This window comes from Coptis chinensis, chromosome 9 (assembly GCF_015680905.1).
Source record: "Coptis chinensis isolate HL-2020 chromosome 9, ASM1568090v1, whole genome shotgun sequence".
NCBI classification, from domain to species: domain Eukaryota; kingdom Viridiplantae; phylum Streptophyta; class Magnoliopsida; order Ranunculales; family Ranunculaceae; genus Coptis; species Coptis chinensis.
Window position 1 is genome coordinate 39,650,914 of NC_141464.1, and position 22,336 is coordinate 39,673,249.

A 22,336-nucleotide genomic window follows, 5' to 3' on the forward strand; every position below is an offset into this window, starting at 1 on the left:
ATCAATGTGGTTTGATAATTCACGTGGGAGGAAATGAGATTTCTCTCAAATGGAGAAGAAATTAGACAAATGTGGGGACACTCCAATTACTCCATTGACTTATTTTCCTCACATGACATTATTTTAGTTCCTTAGTGAAAAGGAGAAGTTAGTTTTGGTTTTTATTAAAAAGCTTGTAATAGTTTTAATGGAGGAACACTTGTTCTTCTAGAAAATATAGAAGTGAGTTTGGTTGTGGATATTTCTTCTCTCTCTCTCTCTTTCTTTTTGGTGTTTTTATTAGTTCATAAGTCTTTGTCCCAAGGATCATGAGCTAACTTCCCTTTTGGGGAGTTAATCCAACTCATGTGAGGGTAAACAAATTGTTGTTGGTTTGATAGGTTTAGGAAGAACAACTAACTCTACATCCTATCCCAAAATGGTAGTTGGTGTAGAGTTTAGTTAGGAATCAAGCAATGAGCTTAGAGATAAGTCATTGTTTGGTTTCACTTGCTAGCATGTATGAGCTCTTTAGTGAGCCATGCATGTTAGGGATCAAATCTATTTTTCCATTAGGGACTTGTCTATGAGTCTAGGAAGAATCAAAACCTATTTCAAATCAACACTAATGATAGTTTCACATGAGGAGGATTAACTCTCCAATTTCTCTTTCAAATTTCCATTTCGGTATTAAGTGCATGTTTTCATTGTTAATGTTTTTATTAATATTTGTATAGGAAGGAAAAATCTAACATTTATGTTATATCCTTACTCCTTAATTTCCCTTTATTGTAACATCTAATTTTTAGTTGTTCTAAGCTTTAGGTTAGTTCGAATCCTTATTCAAACTCTACGAAACGAAGATCGTGAGTAAGGAATCTTGATTGCTTTTACATTAATTTAGAGAGTTCAAAACTCTAAGTAGTAGAACAAGCATATATCAGTGAGCAACACCTTTTCCCATAGACTCAACCCTTAATTAAGGGGTTTATGACATTTAAAAATCAGAAGTGTAACTCAAAGATACTGGCTTCTACAACATGCTAGCTTCTCAGAAGTGTGCAGCAACATGCTAGCTTCTCAAACATACCAATCAACCAATAATAATAATAAAAAATAAAAAAATAAAAAAAATAAAAAATAAAAAAAAAAAACTAACAAAAACCCAAATTAATAACTATAACCTGCGTCTGAATCTCTGTGGTGGCTCACGGTTCCTTCTGTTAGTACGAGAACGAACCCTCCCAACATGCGAGTGAATCGCACACGAAACACAATACTTCATCTTAGCATACAACTTAGGTAGAGTTATATTCTTTATTCAAAACTGCAAAACCAAAATACCCATCATCAGAAATCCAAATAATTCTTAAATCTTAACCTACTAGTTACGAATTTGACGTACATTAATACCTTCATCTGCTAGTTATACCTAGAGCGCTGGAGTGGAAGCGTGAGATAGTTGAAAGTGAGGAACGATCATCAGTAGAGCCAACTCGAGTTGCAACTTGTACTTCAGTCCTAGAATAACTTTAATGGTCGATAAAATTTGTTGTGCAAACAGAGGTGAAATTACGCCATATATAGATGGGCAGGGCAAGTGTACTTCAGGTACTCGATAAGCTCGTAAAATCAAAATAAAAAGTATAAGTAGTCACAAATTTGAACACCACAAGTTCAAGTTGCATACTAACATCAAAGATAATCCAAAAGTGTTCCTTGTTGCTCTTAAATAAGCTACCTAAACCAATGTGGAAATAAATAGGCTTAAGAAGAAAGACAAAAAATAAATAAATATTGAACAAAACCAGTGTTTCAAATGAAAGACGGTGATCATGGAGGAATGGGCATGTAGTCATGTATAAAAAATTATGAACTAGCATCAGGGGACGCCAATGGTGTGACACTCAACAATTTCTTCGTAACCAGTTAACAAAGCATTAGGTCCACTTTCCTTTATACACTTAATCTAATAAGAAAAATAAGGATTGGAATAGCGACATGCGGACGAATCATCATTAAACCTCACTGCCCTAGTATACAGATGGCCCGCCCATCATTGGTCTAATATTTAGTTAGATGGTCGACTCTTGATGTTGCTAAGTTTGTTGCTAAAAGAAAGAAATTCATTTCGCAATCAAAACTAAATCCATTGTCACAATTATAGGAATTGAAGTTTTCTAAGTAGACTGATAAAACTAAAACCTGACTCAGGTAAGAAAACTAGGGTTAACATAAGATGCATGATCCACCATATAATTTACTCATTCAAAACACCAAAAAAGCATGCTCATGTCTGTCAATTATGGTTCCTATTATAAATATCTGTATCCTATATCTCCAATAAATATGAGCAAGAAGATAAAAAAAAAACCTTGGACCCCGCAATATAACCACCACATGAACCAAACGATTTCGTAAAAGTTCCCATCATGACATCCACATCAGCAGTATCGACACCTAGGAGCTCACAAACACCCTTCCTGTTTTACCAACTGCTCCAATGTTGTGTGCTTCATCCAAATATGTATATGCCTGTTTCAAGGAAAAATGATATTAAAAAAATAACTAGTGGGAAAGGGCATTGGCTCAATCAAATCAATTGTGAGAGTTCTAAGCAGGTAGAGTAAGCACTGGATCCTGCAAAAACATAATAACTTAAAAAGTCTACATTCTACGAAAGAAATTTTCATTTATTTATTTATATGTGTGCATGAATCCTTACCTGCCACGACCAATTTAAGATTATAAGAAAAGATGTGCATGAAAGTCCTTAAGTCGATCTCTATACACATAAGAGTTGTTTAGGAAGCAACACCTTGGTTAAGCCAAAAAGAAAGAATGGCAGTACTCATGCACTAGACAATATAGTTAAGGACGTTGTGCACACAAAAATGGGACTAAGTAAAGGAAAGAATCAGATCTAAAAATGGGACTAACCTCAATTTAATGCTATATTTCATGACTGATGAGATTGATATAGATATACCTAAAATATAGAGAATAAAGTGATGTCAAAAAATAAATTTGTTGCAATCTATACTTCTATTCCGTGATAATACATTAATTGACTAAGAGACGTAGAAATAACAAAGTTTGTCCACCAAAGTAGATGCGCATTCCCTGCAATAAAGTGCTAGAAATGCCAAACACAATTATCCTCACGCATCTAAATATTCATAACAATTACTTGTACTACATGAAGACTCTACAACATTACAATACAAACAAACGAAGAGTAAAAGACGCAACAAAACAAAATACAACATCTATAGCGTAATTATGCTACTTGTCAATGATTCGCAATGTAAACAAAAAGTTTCAAAATACCATATCTTTCTACACTACCTAGAACTCCGACGAAAGCTTTAACCTAATTAAAAAAATCAGCTCCCAGGCCGTCTGCACTCTATCCTCAAAGTGTCTCCAAATAAATGCATATTAATAATTTCATATCAATCCCTCCATAAAGTGAACATATCAATGAACAAAAGGCTACTAGATCCTCAATAAACAAGGTAGCACCCAAACTACCCAACTTTAAAGCCACGTAATCTCATTAAACACTTTCATTGGCCTGGTTAAAAACCACAATACCGTAGCAAGTGACTATCGGGGTTGAATCTAAAAACAAATTCGAACTATAAAGCCTATACTCTAATTCAAAAAAATTGTGGGGCAAAATACCTTAAAACCCCAAAATCATACTGGATTTCAACATTGCGTAGTTCGGAAGGGAAACATATACTAGCAATAATCCTCTCAAAGTAGTGAACACTCAATGAACAAACACAAGGCTACTAGATCCAAACTACCCAACTTTAAACTCAGGTGATCGTATTGAATACATCAGCCTATCCAAATTTAAACACTGTACTACATAACATCGAAGTAGAATCTATAAGCAAACGTGAATTGTAAGCCCCCTATACTCTAAATCAACAAAACTACCAAATATAATGTTGGGGCTATTCCCATTATCTAATTCGTACATTACAAAATGAACTTAGCTCATATGCACACAACAAAAAAGGCCGCATCTATGAAAAACTAGATCTAAAACAAAACAAAGTCATTTACATTGGTCCATCCAAGTCTGGCAAACAACTTAGACTAGGCAGGTACCGATAATTAGAGCCTGCAATGAACATGATGGTGTTTAGCATTATGGAAAGCTCATAAAATGGTCTTAAATCCAAATAAGATATTATTATGAGTTGGTTGAGTTAGTCAGACTCCATTGTTTAACATACACATTCACATTTCTTCATACCATCTTCCATATTGTGAAAACTCGTCTTCAATTCTTCATCCAGGTAGAGAGAATTTCTTGTAATTGAATGAAGATTGTAGACTTTTTTAGTATGTAACTAAACCGCTAGAGAACTAGACATCTCGAGACACAAAACAAAGAAAGTACTCATTGAGACATTTTGTCAAACATGTAGGACAAAAGACTTAATTACATACTAATTATTATCAACAAAGCTATCATTCTAATCATATTCTAACTTGCTGAAATAACTAGTACAATATTGATTTCGTATCTTATATAACTAGTACATGGAGAGATGTGAGAAAAAACACCCTCTTACTTTACATCTAGTTTCTTAAGTTCCTCCTCATTCTTCACCTTCATCGAAGCCAAAACACCTTCCTCCTTCTCCAACACACCATCCGTAAGATGCAAGAAGAGAAAATGATTTGAACTAAGCTTTTCCTATTCCATTAATGGGGTTTACAACTATTCACTTTTTCTCTCTCTATTTACATGTGAGAAACAAAAAGTAAAGTTGGAAAAAAATGAATCGGTCCTTTTCTTTCTTTTGTCTCCACTCCTTTTATAGTTGCTCCACATGTGTCCATCCAATAGCTTTTTTTGACATGTCACTATCCTTGTCTCTTTCCTGTACCTAAAATTTATAATGAATATATCGCCCTCATGCCGACATTGTATTAGAACTTTATTGAAATAATGGCAAATATCGGTATGTACGATATTTGAGCACCACACCATCACCAATCAAGTGTTCATACAAAGGTGCCATATCTACAAAACATTACAATATATTAACTAATTAAATATTGTATTTTTATTCATATTTAAGATAAAAGAAACAAAGGGGCGTTTATATTATTTTCATCTGACTTAACCATGGTTAAAACTTCTTCTTTGAGTTGGACTTTCTAAATGTCGGGGATATCTGGGTGTGTTAAAAGGAAGAGCTTGTTTGCTAGTACTAGATGGGGTTAGGGGTTTTTCGGTTTCCTTTTTTTGTGTGCAGATCGACCTAAAAAACAATTCTATTTCATGACTGATGAGATTGATAGAGAAGAAAAGAACGCAAAAATGCCTCATATGGATCCTGGCATGGCGGTGGTAGCGAGAACCAGCGCCAACACTTCACCCCTTTTTCCCTGTTTTGTTTACTCTTTTCTTACACAAGGTCTTAACCTAATGAGCGCGATGTGAAAAAATCCCGCTTAGATTTTCACCTTTTTTCTTTGGATTTTTTTTAATTGGTCTCAATTTTTCTGTAAGATTTTAACATTGGTCACACTTGAAGATCCGTTAGTTAATATCTTGAGAAACATCACAAAATAATTCGAGTAATTTACTAACGGTTAGGTAACTTTGTAACGGAATTATAATTGTTAGTAATTTACTAACGGATAAATATGTGTTACAAACGAGAAATTGCATTTGTTAGAAAATCCTTATTATGGTGTAGTGGTTTTTATTTTCTTCAGTATGTAGCTTGGAGATCTTGTCAGCACAGTGAACTCGCGTTTCGTGTGCGTCCTGGTACCAAACTTCTGTCCCTAAGGTCTGGGTAGTTTGTTTGAGGACGGGGCAACGTCTGAGATTGCTGCAACTTCCTCTTGTTCACCGTCGTTATCTAAAGCTTCCTATAGCTTTATATACTTGTACACTCGAGTGTACAAGTCTTCTAACTTTTCAGGATGCTCCTTTATGAGCGACCTGTATAGCCAGGTGCTTTTCCGGATTGCCTTGGTGAATGTCAAGGTTGCAAATGACTCTTGGAGGTCGCTTTCTATAGACAGTAAGTCTGTCTTGAATCACCCTAAGAAGGAGCGAATTAACTCGTCTTTCTTTTGAGACAACATGAAGAGTGAGTCTACATCGGTTTTCTTACGTTTGTTGTGGACATAATGGTTAGCGAATAGATCAGTTAGCTTTTCAAAGCTATCGACGGAGTTTGGTTCCAACAAGTAGAAACAGTCGAGAGCTCCTTCTTTCAGACTTGTAGGAAATAGGCGGCACTGCAAATAGTTAAACTCTTGCGCACTATAGAGTGTGAGACTCTGGATGTAGCGAGCTACGTGTTGATCGACCGCGAACTTCCATCATACATCACGGCAACGGCCGTATGAAATCGTCGGGGGAGGGCTTACTAAGTATCTCCAGAGTGAATGAGGATGCTCAATAAGTTTTCAAAGATTTTCCGGATGATCTCGGGCGCCCTTCTTCATAACACTCTAGTCAATTCGCTGGGACAGCTCGTTGATTTGCTAATTCACTTCGTTAATGTCGTCTTTGGCTGTGACTCCATTGGGGTTCTAGGATGCCACCTGAGTTTTCAGTGCGATGTTCTCCTGTCGTAAGAGGGTGATGCTATCATTCATGGTTTCCATCTGTGCGGCCATGACCTTTACTATTTGATCTTTGAGGCTTTCCATGCTTCATGGGCTTGAAAATTAACGATTCTAGAAAGATGGTTGGATGAAATGGAAATTTTGAGTAGATGAATTTTCAAGTAATTTGATCCACAGACGACGCCAATGTAAAAGATGTTTTTGGTTATCCTTACAAATGTAGGCTTGATCAAGGGATTGGGATGATTGGATTGAGTTGACCGAGTTCTTATGGACAAACTATCTACGTATCAAGTTCTCTCTCTGGGGGGGGGAACTTGAATCAGGTCAGATGTAGTTTCTCATCCTCTTTATATAGGTAAGATGTTTGTGCCTCATGCTCTCCCACTTCAGGTCAGATCCAGGTCTTCAGGTCTCTTATGAGCCATAATGGCGAGTTATGGATAATCAATGAGCTGCGTGCTTGAAGCTTCGGTCTTGATGGGTGTAATAAAGGTTTATGTTACGAGCCGTTGTGGAGAGAGAGGAGTGAGCGCTATGGAGATCGCTTCTTAGTAAGATCGCTTACTTGACTCGAGTCACTATGAAGCGAGCTCGAAGGTCGAGTACGGGAGATCGGTTGGTGGTGACATCACTCTGGGCGTGAGTTGTGGAGGTTGCTTGTCTGAGTTGAGTCACTATGAAGCGAGCTCTGAGGATGAGGATACGAGATTGGTCGTTAGCTCTGTATATGCTGGATACGTGTGTGGTATTCATTGGATGTGAATATTACTCCCTCACAAGTGTCTTTTAGTAGCCTATTGCGCCACAAAACAGAAAGACAGCCAATATAGCTCTTTTCATCGAATTATCTAGTGCTGGCAAATGAACTATCTACCTTTTTTTTTTTCTTTTTTTTTCAACAAATGCTGAAGTTGGGTTATCTAGTTCCAGCGAACCTTACCAAAATTTATAATTAGGGCATCACCATTTAAAAAAACAGCCTCCAAGACTCCAATGCAACCCCTAAACGGGCCTCCAGTTTTATCATCGTGGATAATTGTCTTCATTTATATCAAAGGCCTAGTTTTAGCTCCTTTGTTGCTCCTCATTACTGCAACGTGGACCTCCAAAATCTAACGTGGGCCTGGATTTTAAATGGGTGATGCCCTTAGACTGAATCCGGAGATTCCCACTGTTTTCACCAGTTCGCTGTACTTTTATATACCAAAAGTTCGTAGGTTGTGTAGAGGGATAAGCTCGCGTGTTAATAAACACACGGAAAAGCCGTGTGCAACAATTTCACTCCCCTCGACGACACCAGAAGACAAGTAGGCAAAATGTATTCCTTTTCTAATTTGAAACACTTGCATTGACCGATGTCCATTCGTCTAGTTGTCAGCTCAAAACAAAGTTGCATTTCGATTCTTCTATAGGGTAACCATCATTCACCACAGCAACAGCCCATTCAAATGCATTTCTTGATGGTCCACCAGTCTACCGTGCGTGGTACCACATGCTTATTCTTGTTGGGCAATAACGCTATCATAATAAATGCACACTTCTTCTGTTTATTCGGTTCTAAAACTTATCAATTCGCCTTTGACTCGTAGGGCAAGGCAATTTAAGCTTAGTTTAGTATTAGTGTCCAATTGTCCATCGTGGTTCGACACGCACGTGTTCAACCGACGACCATGCTTTTGTGGAAGACTTCATTCACACCACACAAAGTTTCAAATATGGTTGCAAATTCCTAGAAAAGCATCACCTATAGTATACGTGCTCCAAATTCACAGAACGTGCTCCAAATTCACAGAAATGAGTATGACATGTAGCTATAGCAGGGAACGGGTCGGGTTCGGCTATATCCGAATCCGAATTTGACAATATCCGAACCCGAATCCGAATAAAATCGATATTTTATATCTGAATCCGATCCGAACCCGACCAACCCGATCGGATAACACTAAAAATGCAAAAAAAGCTCAAAAAAATATATCTGAACTCGAACCCGAATCTAACAGACCCGAATCCAAACCCGACTCCAATAAATAAACAGATATAAAAATCAACCCGAACCCAAACTATTCGAATTCGGGTCAAACCCGACCTGATTCCCTGCCCTACATGTAGCCTGTTACCAGCGTCACACCATGAAGGTACAACATTTAATATTACAGAAAACTACTACGAAAATGCTTGTACAATTTGGCCCATGAACGATTTTTTATCGACTGAAAAGAATGAAAATTAACTTTCTTTAAGGCTCTGTAGGCACTGTTTGGCCATGTGAAATTCGATAGTACTCGACCATGTTTAGGGTATGAAAAACAAGTAGTGGATACTCAAAAAATAGTTACTCTAGAAACTGTTTGGTCCCTTTTTCTTTAGAGAGATTGTCTCGTCCTGTTTTTCATTGTGTTTTTTTTTTCAATTCTCCCAATGGAATAAAAATCCAAAAAAAAAAAAAAAAAAAAAACACACACACACACACATACACACAAATCGACCAAAGAAAACCCGTATCAATAACTTCAAAAAGAAAAACCAAACTTCAAATCAACATAATTTCATTGAAGAATCAAAGTGATGGTCGGTCGATTGGAATGGAGACGGTGAAGAAGAAAAACCATAGACCATTTATGTTTTTTTTTATTGCTTGCTCCTCCTGTTTATGATCTCTAATTTTAATTTCGAAAGGTGAAGGGAGAAATTTGTGAGAGAAAAAAATGAGTGGGTGAAGAAGAAGGCTCAATTTTTTGAGTGTATAACTTGAATGAATAATAAAATGGTGTTTTCTATCTCTTGTATTTCTCTCGTATATTACGTTATCTCTCCTAAACCCAAAGATCCACTATACACGTTTTTTATGGTTTTACAATCTACATGGTTTATACCCTACTCATTAGTTGTGGCCCCAATTCATAAAATAGGATGGGACCAAACACTAAGACCTAGTATACATGGTCTTATTCCTTCTATAGGTTGGGCAATTCATGCTGCCAAATAGGGCCTAAAGGGTTAACTAGTATTAACCTCGCTAGATGAGCCAATTATTTCCCCCCACTAGTAGATGGGAAATTAGAGTCTCTTTCCTAAATACACACAAATCATGGTCTTCACTTCTAAATACACACTAGATGACTATGTATTTTTTTGTGTGTATTTAGAAAGAGACTCTAATTTCCCATCAAGAAAGGGAGAAGAGAAAATCCTAATTGGCTCATCTAGTGGGAGACAATACTAGTTAACCCTTCTTTAAAATTTCGTATTCCAATTCATAAACAAAAGAAATTGTTTGTGTCGACAAGGCCCAAATAAATAAATTAGGAATAATTCTACATTTCTACCACGGGTATTATTTAATTAGATAACGTACTTGGAGAAATGTTTTCCGCCACAGTTCTCCGGACCTTTTAAAAATAATAATACTTATAAGTAGCTAGAGATAAGTAGACCCACTTGCACTAATTTGAAAATCTAAAATACACCTTCCGTGATAGATTTTGCTTTATGTTAGTAGTAAAGGTTCTTATCCTGAAATCTCAAATTTGAGAGAGAACATGCATAAGTTTTGAAATTGGGTTTCCAGATTATTGGTGAGAACCGTTGTGAGTGTTGGGGAAAGCCGATACCAATTGATCCCCACTAAGATAATTTCTACTTGGACAATCTACTACTTCAATAAAAAAAATTAATCTTTCACTACAACCAACAATCACAATCTTAATCTATGGATATAACTATTACAAACAGGCAATAGAAATATAAAGCGAGTAAAACATACCACAACAAAAAAATGTAACGTGGTTCGGCCAATGATGTCTACTTCCACAAGAGCTAATCCTTTTGTAAGTATGAGAATGAATATTACAATCACTCCTCTCAAGTCTCTCAACCTTACTAGATCACTCCTCTCTCCTTACAAGCTTTTCTCTTTGCAAGGGTTTTCTCTCAATTTTGATTGCTCTTAAAATTGGGTTTCTAAGACTTGGTTTTCCAAAACCTAACTTCTGTTTTTATACTAAACTTGCAATTTTGCGGTTACTATAGAAATAGAAACTGACAAGTTTAGGCATGAGCGCGGGCGCGCTCTCGGTAAGGCAAAATTGAGCGCGTGTGCGCTCTCTTATTTTCCTCAAACCCAAATTCCAGTAAAACACCTATCATGAAAAAACTAAGTCCTTTTTCACGGCAAGGGCGTAGGCGCACCTTGAGCAAGGCTAAGTCGAAATAAGCGCGCCTCCGACTTCTTCAAACAAATAGTACATGTTCCTCCAAAATTCTTCCTCATCTTCATGTGAGGATAACTCCAACAATCTCCCCCTCTCGAATAGTGAGGGGGGATACCTCCATGCATTCCCAAATCAACAAGAGGAGTGTGCTACCATTTCGGTGGTGGCACAACACACATCAAACTTATCTTTCAGTAAGACTTTGGTTATCATATTCGACCCGTTCTTGTCAGTATGGATCTTCTCAATGCACAAATATTTGTCTTCGAAAACTTCTCTAATCCAATGATAACGCACATGTATGTGCTTGGATCTGGAATGAAAACTCGGATTCTTGCTCAAATGGATGACGCTCTGACTCTCACAAAGAACTACAAACTGTTTCTGCTTTAACCCTAATTCATCGAACAACCTCTTCATTCATAGCATCTTTTTGCCACACTTAGTGGCTGCAATATACTCGGCTTCTGTAGTAAAGAGGGCAACACACTTTTGCAACTTAGATTGCCAAGAAACTGCTCCCCGCAAAAGTAAAATGATAATCGGAGGTGGACTTTACAGAGTCAACATCACCGCGCAATGTCTACATCGATTAGCCTTCAAGTAAGGTCTTACTTCCACCAAAACATAAACACGCTTTGGAAGTACCCTTGAGATATCTCAATATCCACTTAACACTTTCCCAATACTCCTTACCCGGATTTGATAGAAAACGGCTTACAACACTAACAACGAAAGCAATATCCGGTCTTGTACACACCATTGCATACATCAAGCTGCCCACTGTGGATGCATAAGGAATCTTTTCCATTTGACTCTGTTCATGCTCACCCTTTGGACACATATCTTTGGTCATGCAGAAATAGCCACTAAGCGGACAACTGACTGGCTTCGCTTGATCCATGTTGAATCTCTTCAACACCTTCTTAATGTAGCTTTCTTGAGAAAGCCACAACTTCCCACTCTTTCTGTCACGAGTGATCCTCATACCAAGTATCTACTTTGCTTGACCCAAATCCTTCATCTCAAAGGACTTACTCAAGTCTTTCTTCAGCTTGGATATCTTGTTGATGTTATAACCAACTATCAACATATCATCCACATACAACAAGAGCACTATGAAATCCCCATCTGGAAATTTCTGAACAAACACACAATAATCAGAAGCAGACTTCATGTAGCCATGCTTCACTATAAATGAATCAAACTCTATGTACCACTATCTTGGTGCCTGCTTCAACCCATACAAACTCTTTATCAGCTTGCATACAAGGTGCTCCTTGCCTTTGACCTAAAACCCTTCCACGGGTCCATCCATGTAGACATCTTCTTCAAGGTCTCCATAAAGAAAAGTCAGTCTTGATATCTAGTTGCTCAACCTCTAGGTTCATATTTGTGATCGGACCCAATACCACCCTCGATAGAAGTCATCTTAACTACGAGAGAAAATTTCATCAAAGTCAATACCTTTTTACTTTGACCAAATCCCTTCACAACAAGGCGAGCTTTGTGCCTTGGATGTGGATTATTCTCCTCATGCTTGATTTTGTAGATCCACTTATTCTTGAGAACTTTTATTCCTTTCGGTTTCTCAACTAAGTCATAAGGGTGATTCTTATGCAAATAATCCATCTCATCATGCATGACCTTCAACCACTTCTCTTTTTCTGTACCTTCAAGAGCCTTTTGATAGTGTATAGGTTCTGCACCATCAGATATTAAAATATACGTATGTGGTGGATACCTAGTTGAAGCTTGTCTCTCTCTGTCGGACTTTCTTGCCCCATTTTTTTGTGCCTCAGGAGAATGTACTTCTGCTTGCTCAAGTGGTGGTTCATGCACTTCATCTGCAACTTCTATATCAATAGGTTCTATCACATCATGAGCAATAGGATCATCATCATGAGCTTTAAACCCATGGTTCTCTGCATTCTCAATGCCTTCTGCACGTTCCACAATAGGAATAACTTTTGATTCTGAATCAACAAGAGCATTAGTGAAAGCTTGTAGCTTCTCACCATCTTCAAAATTTGCTATAGTTTGGTCTTCCAAGAACACAACATCTTGACTTCGGATTACCTTCTTATTAATCGGATCATAAAGTTTGTAGCCAAACTTCTCATCCCCATAACCTAGAAAAATGCACTACTTGGCTTTGTCATTAAGCTTAGATCTCTCATCCTTGGGAATATGAACAAATGCCCTGCACCCAAATACCCGCAAGTATCCATAATAAACATCTCTGCCTGACCATACTCTTTATAGATAATAACTATTCAGATGCTTCGAAAGTGATAGGTTGATCACATGTACGGCTATGCACATTGCTTATACCCAGTAACTTCTAGGTAACCTAGAGTGAGACAACATGCATATCATCATCTCTACAATGGTACTGTTTATCCTCTCGGCTATACCATTATGTTACGGAGTCTTGGGAACGGTCTGATCATGATGAATCCTATGACTCTTGCAATACTCTTCAAACGGCCCAATGTACTCACCCCCATTATTTGAGCGAATACACTTCAAAGGGTTCCCTGTCTCTCTTTCCACAATGCTATAAAAAGTCTTGAACACGCCAAGTACTTCATCCTTAGTCTTCAGACTATATGCCCATATCTTTCTTGATGCATCATCAATGAAAGTCAAGAAGTACAAAGCTCCCCCATGGGACTTCACTTTCATAGGACTACATAAATATGTGTGTACAAGCTCAAGGACATTGTCCTTTCTGTGAGAGGGGAATCTTTGGAAAGGCACCTTGTGTTGCTTTCCTACTAAATAGTGAGTACATCTATTTAAATGCGTAACTTTGATGTTTGGCAAGGCCTTTTGCTTGGCAAGAACTTCCATGTCTTTTTCTCCCATATGACACAGTCTCTTATACCATAGTTCGGAGGAAGCTTCTTCTTGTGCTGCATTTAATTCTACTTTACACAAACTAGCCTATGTCTTATAAAGCGAGCAAGTTTTCTTCTTTTTGGCTACTACAATGGAATCTCTGCTCAGTTTCCATGCCCCGTTACCAAACGAGTTTAGAAAGTCATCATCATCTAACTTCCTAGTGGAAATTAGGCTTAACCGAATGTTAAGGACATGTCTTACATCCTTGAGTGTCAAGGTGTAGCCGACATTGGTTTCTACATGAACATCCCCAATGCCTATAATCTTTGAGACTCCACTGTTACCCATCTTTACCTCACCAAATTCACCACAGCTGTAGGTATAGTGAAGAATCCCCTGTGCGGTGTGACGTGATAGGATGCTCATGTATCTATCACCCACTCTGTATCCTAGCATGAGGTACTAACATAACACTCACCACAATCTGACACAATTCCCACTAGATCATCCTCGACTAGTGCGGTAGTATCTCTGCCTGTGTTTCCGTTCCTCTTTACCATGTCTTCATGTACACAGTTATTCTTCTCATCCCTCTTCAGTGTTATACACTCATACTTGAAGTGACCCTTGGTGGCACAATAATAATATTGTCTCTCTACCTTAGGAGTTCTAGCTTCACCCCTAGATTTGTTTATGTCATCACCTATAGAATGAGATGGTTTTCTGCTCTTACCTTTTCCCCGCTTCTTTGTGACAAGGATCTCTGAGTGAGAGGAACTGCTTCATGAACCCCTTATTGTCTCCTCATTCAACAATGCCCCGGTAGCCATCTCCATGGAAATGATTCCATCCTTAGCGGCTCCGTTAAGAGAAACTACTAACGTCTCCCAATTGTCGGGTAAAGAGTTTAATATGAACAAAAGCTCAACTTCGCCACCCATATTAATCTTCATCAAGTGCGACTGCTTGATGGTATTATGTACTTTATTAAGATGCTCAGATATTGAAGAACCTTCTTTGTACTTCGTGTTAGCAAACTTCTTAATGAGCAGTACCTTGTTTCTGGCCGACTTCCTCTTATAGAGGTCTTCGAGTTCTTCCACAAGCCAAAAGCGGTAGTCTCTTGGGATACATGGTGAAAGACACTGTCATCTATCCACTGTCGAATGTACCCAATTGCTTTTCTGTCAAGCTTGCTCCACTCAGCCGCCACTATTTTGTCTGGTTTTACTCATCCATTCTTAATGGGTTGTGCCAAGTCCTTGCAATAGAGCAAGTCTTCTATCTTGGATTTCCAAATAGTGTAGTTAGCTCTATTATTCATACTAGTCATGCGAGTGTTTACAGAATGGTCTATCTCTACAAGCTATTTCAACTCAAACCTCCTCTCATGAATTTTATCAAACACTTTTTGGGCAAGATTTGGATAACAACCTTGTTGGGCTTAATCCAACCTGGCTCTGATACCACTTGTTGGGTAAACCGATACCAATCAATCCCCACTAAGATAACTTGTACTTGGACAATCTACTACTCCAATAAAAAATCTAATCTTTCACTACAACCAACAACCACAATCCTAATATATGGATATAACTATCACAAACAGGCAATATAAATATAAAGCAAGTAAAACATACCACAACACAAAAATATAACGTGGTTCGGCCAATGATGCCTACTTCTACAAGAGCTAATCATTTTATAAGTATGGGAAGGAAGATTACAATCACTCTTCTCAAGTCTCTCCACCTTACTAGATCACTCCTCTCTCCTTATAAACTTTTCTCTTTGTAAGGGTTTTCTCTCAATTTTGATTGCTCTCAAAATTGGGTTTTTAATACTTGGTTTTCAAAACCTAACTTCTGTTTTTATACTAAACTTGCAATTTCGCGGTTACTATAGAAATAGAAACTGACAAGTTTAGGCATGAGCGTGGGTGCGCTCTCGGTAAGGCAAAATCGAGCGCGTGCGCGCTCTCTTATTTTCCTCAAACCCAAATTCCAGTAAAACACCTCTCGTGAAAAAACTAAGTCCTTGTTCACGGCAAAGGTGTGGGCGCGCCTTGAGCAAGGCTAAGTCGAGCGCGTGCGCGCTCCAACTTCTTTAGACAAACAGTACCTGTTCCTCCAGCTTCTTCCTCATTCTCGTGTGAGGGATAACTCCAACAGTGAGTATGTTTATGGGAAAACGATTTATTTGTATACTCTGGTGGTTGAAAATTTGAAAATGATTTTATGATTAATATGCAGCACTAGAAGATACGTAGCACTATATGATTTCTTGATCTAAAAGTTACAGGATAACTTGAACTAATGCCATTTGTCTAATCTAAAACGTTTAGTAGGGACAAATTTGTGTCGCACACAATTGTTTGATTACGTACACCACACACAACCACACGTTATACGCGCGTTGTAGTATCACCTGCTCCCTTCAGCATTTACAAGAGATCATCAGTATAATTGGGTTACAATTTTTGAGCCAGTTGAATGAAAGAGAAGCTAAAAAATGAGCAGTATTACAACAGTAGTTTTCTTTTATCTCTGCTGTGCTTTCTCTTTTGTATCAAACGCTCAAGAAGAGATCAGTAGAAGCCAATTTCCTAGTGGGTTTTTCTTTGGAGCTGCTACATCATCTTATCAGGTAGCTCTTCTTGACCTTTCTGTTTTTCTCATATATATGTAACTTATCTGCTTTCTCTGTAAGAGTCTGGTGTTTCAATATTGAAGATTGAAGGTGCAGTTCTTGAAGATGGAAGGGGTCTAAACAATTGGGATGCATTTAGTCACACTCAAGGTGAACTAAATTCTCCTAATGCATGTTTTGTTGTCATAATAATACAGTTCACATAATGTGGTTTCTTGCATTTTCATCTTAATTTTGCTTCATTAACTTCTTAGGAAAGATTTTTAATGGAGATAACGCAGATGTTGCCGATGATCATTACCATCGATACGAGGTGGAACAGTAATAGTGTTATTGCTCATTCTTTCTAGCTCAATTTCTAGAGAACAAAACCTTTTCTAATACCTTTTTTGATTGCTATGGACAGGAAGATATTGAGCTGATGCATACCCTTGGCATAAATGCTTACCGGTTGTCAATATCTTGGACTAGAATTTTACCTAGTAAGCTTTGTAAAAGCTCGTTACGTTTTCCGTTTAAGTGCTACTCATCCCCTGTGTTGATAAGCGAATTGCATGTGTTTCTAAACAAATCTGTTAGGAGGGAGATTTGGGGATGTTAATTCTAATGGGATCATGTTCTACAACAAGCTCATAGACAATCTTTTACTGAGAGGTACCACTTGGCCACTATCATGGTTCCTTTTGCTTACTTTTAGATGAATTATTGCTCTGATATACTAATGTTCAAGGCAGGAATTGAACCATTTGTGACAATTAGCCATCATGATATACCTCTAGAACTTGAAGACAGATATCAGTCGTGGCTTAGCCCTTTGATACAGTAAGTGTAATATAATTCATTTTACTCTTTTTGCTAGGTTATCTGAATTAAGTGGACATAGAATTGAAAACATTTTGTGCAATTACAGGGATGATTTTGTATATTATGCCGATATATGTTTTAAGAGCTTTGGTGATCGCGTAAAATATTGGATTACTATCAATGAGCCGAATCTTTTCGTCCGTAACGCTTACAAGATGGGGATATACCCACCTGGTCGATGTTCAGCACCATTCGGAAATTGTTCTTCGGGAGATTCAGAGACGGAGCCTATTGTTGCTACTCATAACATGATAATATCACATGCTAAGGCCGCAACCATTTATAAAAAACACTATCAGGTACATAAATAATTGTGACTTTTCAATTTTCAATCACTGCATTTCCTTTTTGTATGGCTAACTACGGATATTACTTAAGGGTACGAAATATGAAATCTAATCTCCATGACACAGAAATAGCTAGTAGTGATATTTTCCATGAGACCATGGACTGAAAATGTTTTAGTAGAATCTGGAATTTACTAGATTAATCTCATGGAAGAGACATCAGATCAACGTCTCAGAGTGAAATACAAAGCAATATAAACAAGTGAATATATTAGATATAATGTGTGTTGGTTTAAAAATACAATTCAGGCCCAACAAGGAGGATACATTGGAATTCTGCCCCATGCGTCAGCGTTCCTACCCATAAGTGATGATGAAGCGGATCGTGAAGCTGCGAATAGAGCTATGGCTTTCAGTATCCCCTGGTAAGTGTTCACTGACTCCCTCAAAGGCTAATAAACTTTTGTTTATACAACCTACAATTGATTCTGCGAACTTCATATAACAACGACCATTGGCAAAATACTAACAAAGCTGATTTTGTGACTGACTTGTCAATTAATGTTAAAATGATTTCGACCCGCCTTAATTTACCGATTTTTCTTCCTTGCAACATGCAGCAATAGATGGCTTGTAAGTTGTAACTTCCTTAAAAATAAGCTACTTCAGATTTTCTTCGGGTATGGAACTCTACTTTCAAGTGGTAGACAATAGGTACTGTATGTTATAAAGCTCACTGGAAAAACAATGAACGCGCATATCAAGTGATGATATTATATGCAAGAATATTAGAACTACTTGTTTATGTTATCCAAATTTCCAATAATACAAAACATCCCCTTTGAGCTGTGAAAGGGGACGCTGTTATCCAAACTCTGAATCTCCTAGCCAATAATATTTGGTCTAGATCTACCTACCAACTTATACAGTGTAGATGTACCTACCAACTTAATGCAAAGGGTTTGAGTTAATGTAGTTTTTTAACCTATATTGGTGAATATTTGTACACATATTTGCTATTATAATTAAAGGGTGAAGAAAATGTGAACTTAATATATAGGATAATGTTGTCTGATTTGCTTATCCCAACTGCAAAGATTAATTTAATGTGCCGTTCCTGACTTTCTGTAATCATTGATTGGGATACATGAGTTTGGTGCATTTTTTGCTGTTGGAAAGATCACTATCAATTCCTTCAACCTTTTGTCGAAAACATTCCTAACAATCAATATCCTCTGCTACAGAGTTTCTCCAGAAAGATCACTATCAATTCCTTCAACCTTTTGTTGAAAACATTCCTAACAATCAATATCCTCTGCTACAGAGTTTCTCCAGATTTGCCTTCTGAACTTTGTGTTTGATTCATTAAATTTTGCTTTTCTTGCAAACTGTTTTCTCTGTAATTTGTTAAATCGTGTTACATTCAGTTTCTTCTAGATAATTTATCAAACTATATGCACTGAAATGATGATTGATCATAAACAGGATTTTCGATCCCCTCCTACATGGTGATTACCCTCCAGAGATGCGCCTATGTCTTGGAGATCGACTGCCTAAGTTCTCCCACGAAGAGAGGAACATGATGAAAGATAGTTTAGATTACATTGCCATTAACCACTATGCTACTTTTTATGCAAAGGACTGTATGCATTCTACTTCTGAGTCTGGATGTCACGCCATTGAAGGCTTTATGCTCACCTTGAGTGAAAACAATGGCGTACTAATCGGAGAAAGGGTACTTCAAAAACGTTTTAATTGACAGATTATTTTTTTGTTTTAGAAGACTTGACCACCTTTTTCTGTTCTTTATTCTAAATGTTGGTGGAGTGCTGGAACGGTGCTCAAGTTCCACTCGTCCAGGCTAGGCATCCACAACCAACTGGGACAACCCCAGTTCTCATCCAAGAAGTTAGGATCAAGACTTTAGCCCAGTATAGAGTTGATGCACATTGACCAGTAAGGCCCTCAGTCGGGACTTGATGCACAAGACCTCTAGTATGGAGTTGATACAAAATAGTCTGTTGAATTATTCTTATGTTAATTAGCTAAGACTGTTGGCTTTTGCAAAATCTATTGCCTAAATATTGTAATTTGTTTCGAAGCCTATTCTGTTTAAGCCGCATACGTGCAGTCCTCTATGTTCGGAGACCACTTTCAGTCTCCATATCTGCTAAGGAGCTGACGGTATAGTCGTATAGACGGAATGTGCCCACCTATTATGATACACAGATACAGATAATACAGCTACGGCACAGTAAGAGCAGGGCATTTTGCATAAGATGGAATATTTCATAGATTATGACACCTATGTCAGAATATCCTGGTATCATAAGTTTGTGTGCTGGCAGGTCAATAATTTGTTGACATTTAAAACAACGCATTAGGTCATTGTGTATTACTGACTTCTGGTCATGGCAGTCTTCTATAACAACACCAACATCTTTTCTTTGTCTTCTGAACTTCTACTCCCGTCTTCCTCTGTACCTTCTCACTAACTGAGTTTCTGTTCTTATTTAACAGACAGCATTTCCAAGTTTCTTTGTGGTTCCCTATGGCTTAGAGAAGATCATCGAGTATCTGAAGGAAAGATACAATAACATCAGGCCTATGTTTGTGCTTGAAAATGGTGAGTATATCAGTATATGTGCTATAGATGTGTATAACTATCAGTTATTCAGATAATATATATGCCGGGTCAGACTTCCATCTTACTCTATTCTGAGGACAGTGGCCTTGTCTATTGTAGCTGCTCATATAAAATACTTACATCCTTTGCTCCAGTGTAAAATACTTACAGAATTGTCGCTAATTTGTGTTCAGGAATGGCTCAAGCAGATGAACCTGTCGAGAAACATAATGAGTTGTTGCAAGATATAAAGCGTGTAAATTACCATAAAAGCTACCTTGCTTCTCTTCTGCGGGCAATGAGGTAATATTTCATTTACTGCTAATTTTTTTTCGCTCATAAAGAACGGAAAAAAATCCAATCGCAGCTTCAATTCAAATTAACTGTCCAATTATATTTCCTGTGCAAGCAACCAGGATTTATAATAAGAGTGCGTTCCCCATTCCCAGACTGCCTAACCTGGGTCCTGCTTGATATATGATTATTCATTATACAACTGAAATGGATACATTTTTGTATGTTGAGGGACTAAAGTTAATTGATATTGACAGGAATGGAGCAGATGTTCGAGGTTATTTTGTGTGGTCACTGATAGACAATTTTGAATGGACCAGTGGTTATAAATTGAGATTTGGTCTCTATTATGTCGACTATCTAACATTGAAAAGAACGCCGAAGGCATCTGCAAAATGGTACAAGGATTTTCTAACGAATGGAACACATGCTGAGCAGGCAGCAATCAAAACTAGTACTTCCAAGAACCAAGATGTCACTGCCACTGTATTGAAGGAGGAGTAGAAATGGACATTATGCGCCACAAAGTTAGATTCATGTGATCAGCCAATTATTTATTACGTATTCAGTTTCCACTTATCTGTTGTTGTAGTCATCGAACACATGACTACTGTACGTGCTTGTAAATCCTTGTTCTCTAGATGTCTTAAAAAGTAATTTAGACATATTTTACCCATTTCATGGATATTTCCTGTGACAAGAAACTATAACTACTACATGTTATACAATCTGATCAGGTGTGCAGCTTGTATACTTCAATTATGCAAGACGTTTGAGATCAAATTAGAGTAAAAAAAAAAGAGACTGACAAAATCTGAATCAACTCCAAGTCTAACAAATGAGGTCTACATTACGTACCCTTAACGTACTCGCACTCAATTTGTCGTTAGACTCCTTTACATCCGTTACTTCACAGGCTGCATCTGTGTTGGACACAGTATATGTTGCGCCAGGAACAAGTTTTACCGTGATCAATGATTAAGAAGACTCTAAGAATTAATTAATTACAACATGACAGGTTTACTTATCTTTCTTTATTTAATTAGTCATCGTTGATGCAGGTTCAATAAGTTCAAATTTTTGGCAACTTAGCCAGGAACTTAGCAGCTCCAAGACTTCATTTTTTTTTTCTTTTATAGTTTTATCATGTTCAGCCTTTCTTTCTTCGAACAATATAAGTATTTCCTAACGGACACTCCTCGCAGTTAATAGGGGCCGTTGAGCCCGCAGGCAAACAAGCGACCATAGATGGTAATTACTCAAACAAGATAATCTTGTGACAACACAACTGCAAAAATGATACAAACTGCTTGTTCAGTAATTGTTATACGAGAATGTGCATCAGTAGCTAAAACTTCGTAACCAATGAACTTATGAGTACTACAAGTATTTGCTGATGCCGAATCCGACCTTATGTGTGTAAATATTCCAAAACACAAGACCCTTCCAAGTTCCAACAATCTCATCTTCCACAAAGGATTTTAGAGAAGTTTGAATAAATTAAATTCTAATTCTCCGCACAAGGCATATGTTGAACCAACTCTTCAAGAACTAATTTCTAAAACGACAATGCTGGTTTGATGAAGCATTTCTCCAGCACTCCAAACTCCATAATACACAGTACAAAAACATCTGGAGGACTGAGGTTACCTTCAAACTCCATATTCCCTTTCCTTTTGAGTGTCTTTTTAAAGCTATTATTTTAACGACTCAAAAAAAGAGGAGGGGGAGGGTTTGTACAAGGTGGCTGTGTCTGTTAAGCCTAAAGGAGTGCTTTATCACTCCAAGATACAAAACCAAAATCTCAGCACAGAACCAACTAGTCACCCATTAAGAGTACATTTAGTTAGTGAATCTATAATATGTAGTATCTAGTAATTCCCATCTTCTGAGCCAATGGGGCTTCCCTTCCTCTATCTCCTTCTATCGCCTCTGTTGCACTAGCCATGTCTAGCAAC

General features: G+C 37.6%; 1 protein-coding gene and 1 long non-coding RNA gene across 5 annotated transcripts; one reads left to right on the plus strand and one right to left on the minus strand.

The window, feature by feature from the left end:
* Positions 1-928: 928 nt before the first annotated feature.
* Positions 929-1,498, minus strand: LOC147475947 (uncharacterized). Its single transcript, XR_015207347.1, has 3 exons — positions 1,393-1,498; positions 1,164-1,306; positions 929-1,055 (listed from the first exon to the last, which is right to left on the minus strand). It is a non-coding gene; the product is annotated as an uncharacterized LOC147475947 (long non-coding RNA).
* Positions 1,499-15,461: 13,963 nt separating this feature from the next.
* LOC147475948 (beta-glucosidase 18-like) lies at positions 15,462-21,108 on the plus strand. 4 transcript variants are annotated; one of them, XM_086582542.1, is made up of 13 exons: positions 15,698-16,304; positions 16,391-16,457; positions 16,562-16,620; positions 16,714-16,789; positions 16,887-16,961; positions 17,042-17,129; positions 17,218-17,470; positions 17,768-17,883; positions 18,079-18,138; positions 18,944-19,193; positions 19,979-20,084; positions 20,279-20,387; positions 20,636-21,108. In XM_086582542.1, exons 1-13 carry the CDS (start codon positions 16,170-16,172, stop codon positions 20,880-20,882), a joined length of 1,641 nt encoding a protein of 546 aa, XP_086438668.1. In that variant the 5' UTR covers positions 15,698-16,169; the 3' UTR covers positions 20,883-21,108. The 4 variants fall into 4 exon arrangements, with proteins under 4 accessions (XP_086438669.1, XP_086438668.1, XP_086438671.1 ...); XM_086582545.1 differs by lacking the exon at positions 18,079-18,138 and having other exon boundaries at positions 15,698-15,832; positions 16,003-16,304; XM_086582544.1 differs by lacking the exon at positions 18,079-18,138 and having other exon boundaries at positions 15,703-15,828; positions 16,003-16,304.
* Positions 21,109-22,336: the final 1,228 nt, after the last annotated feature.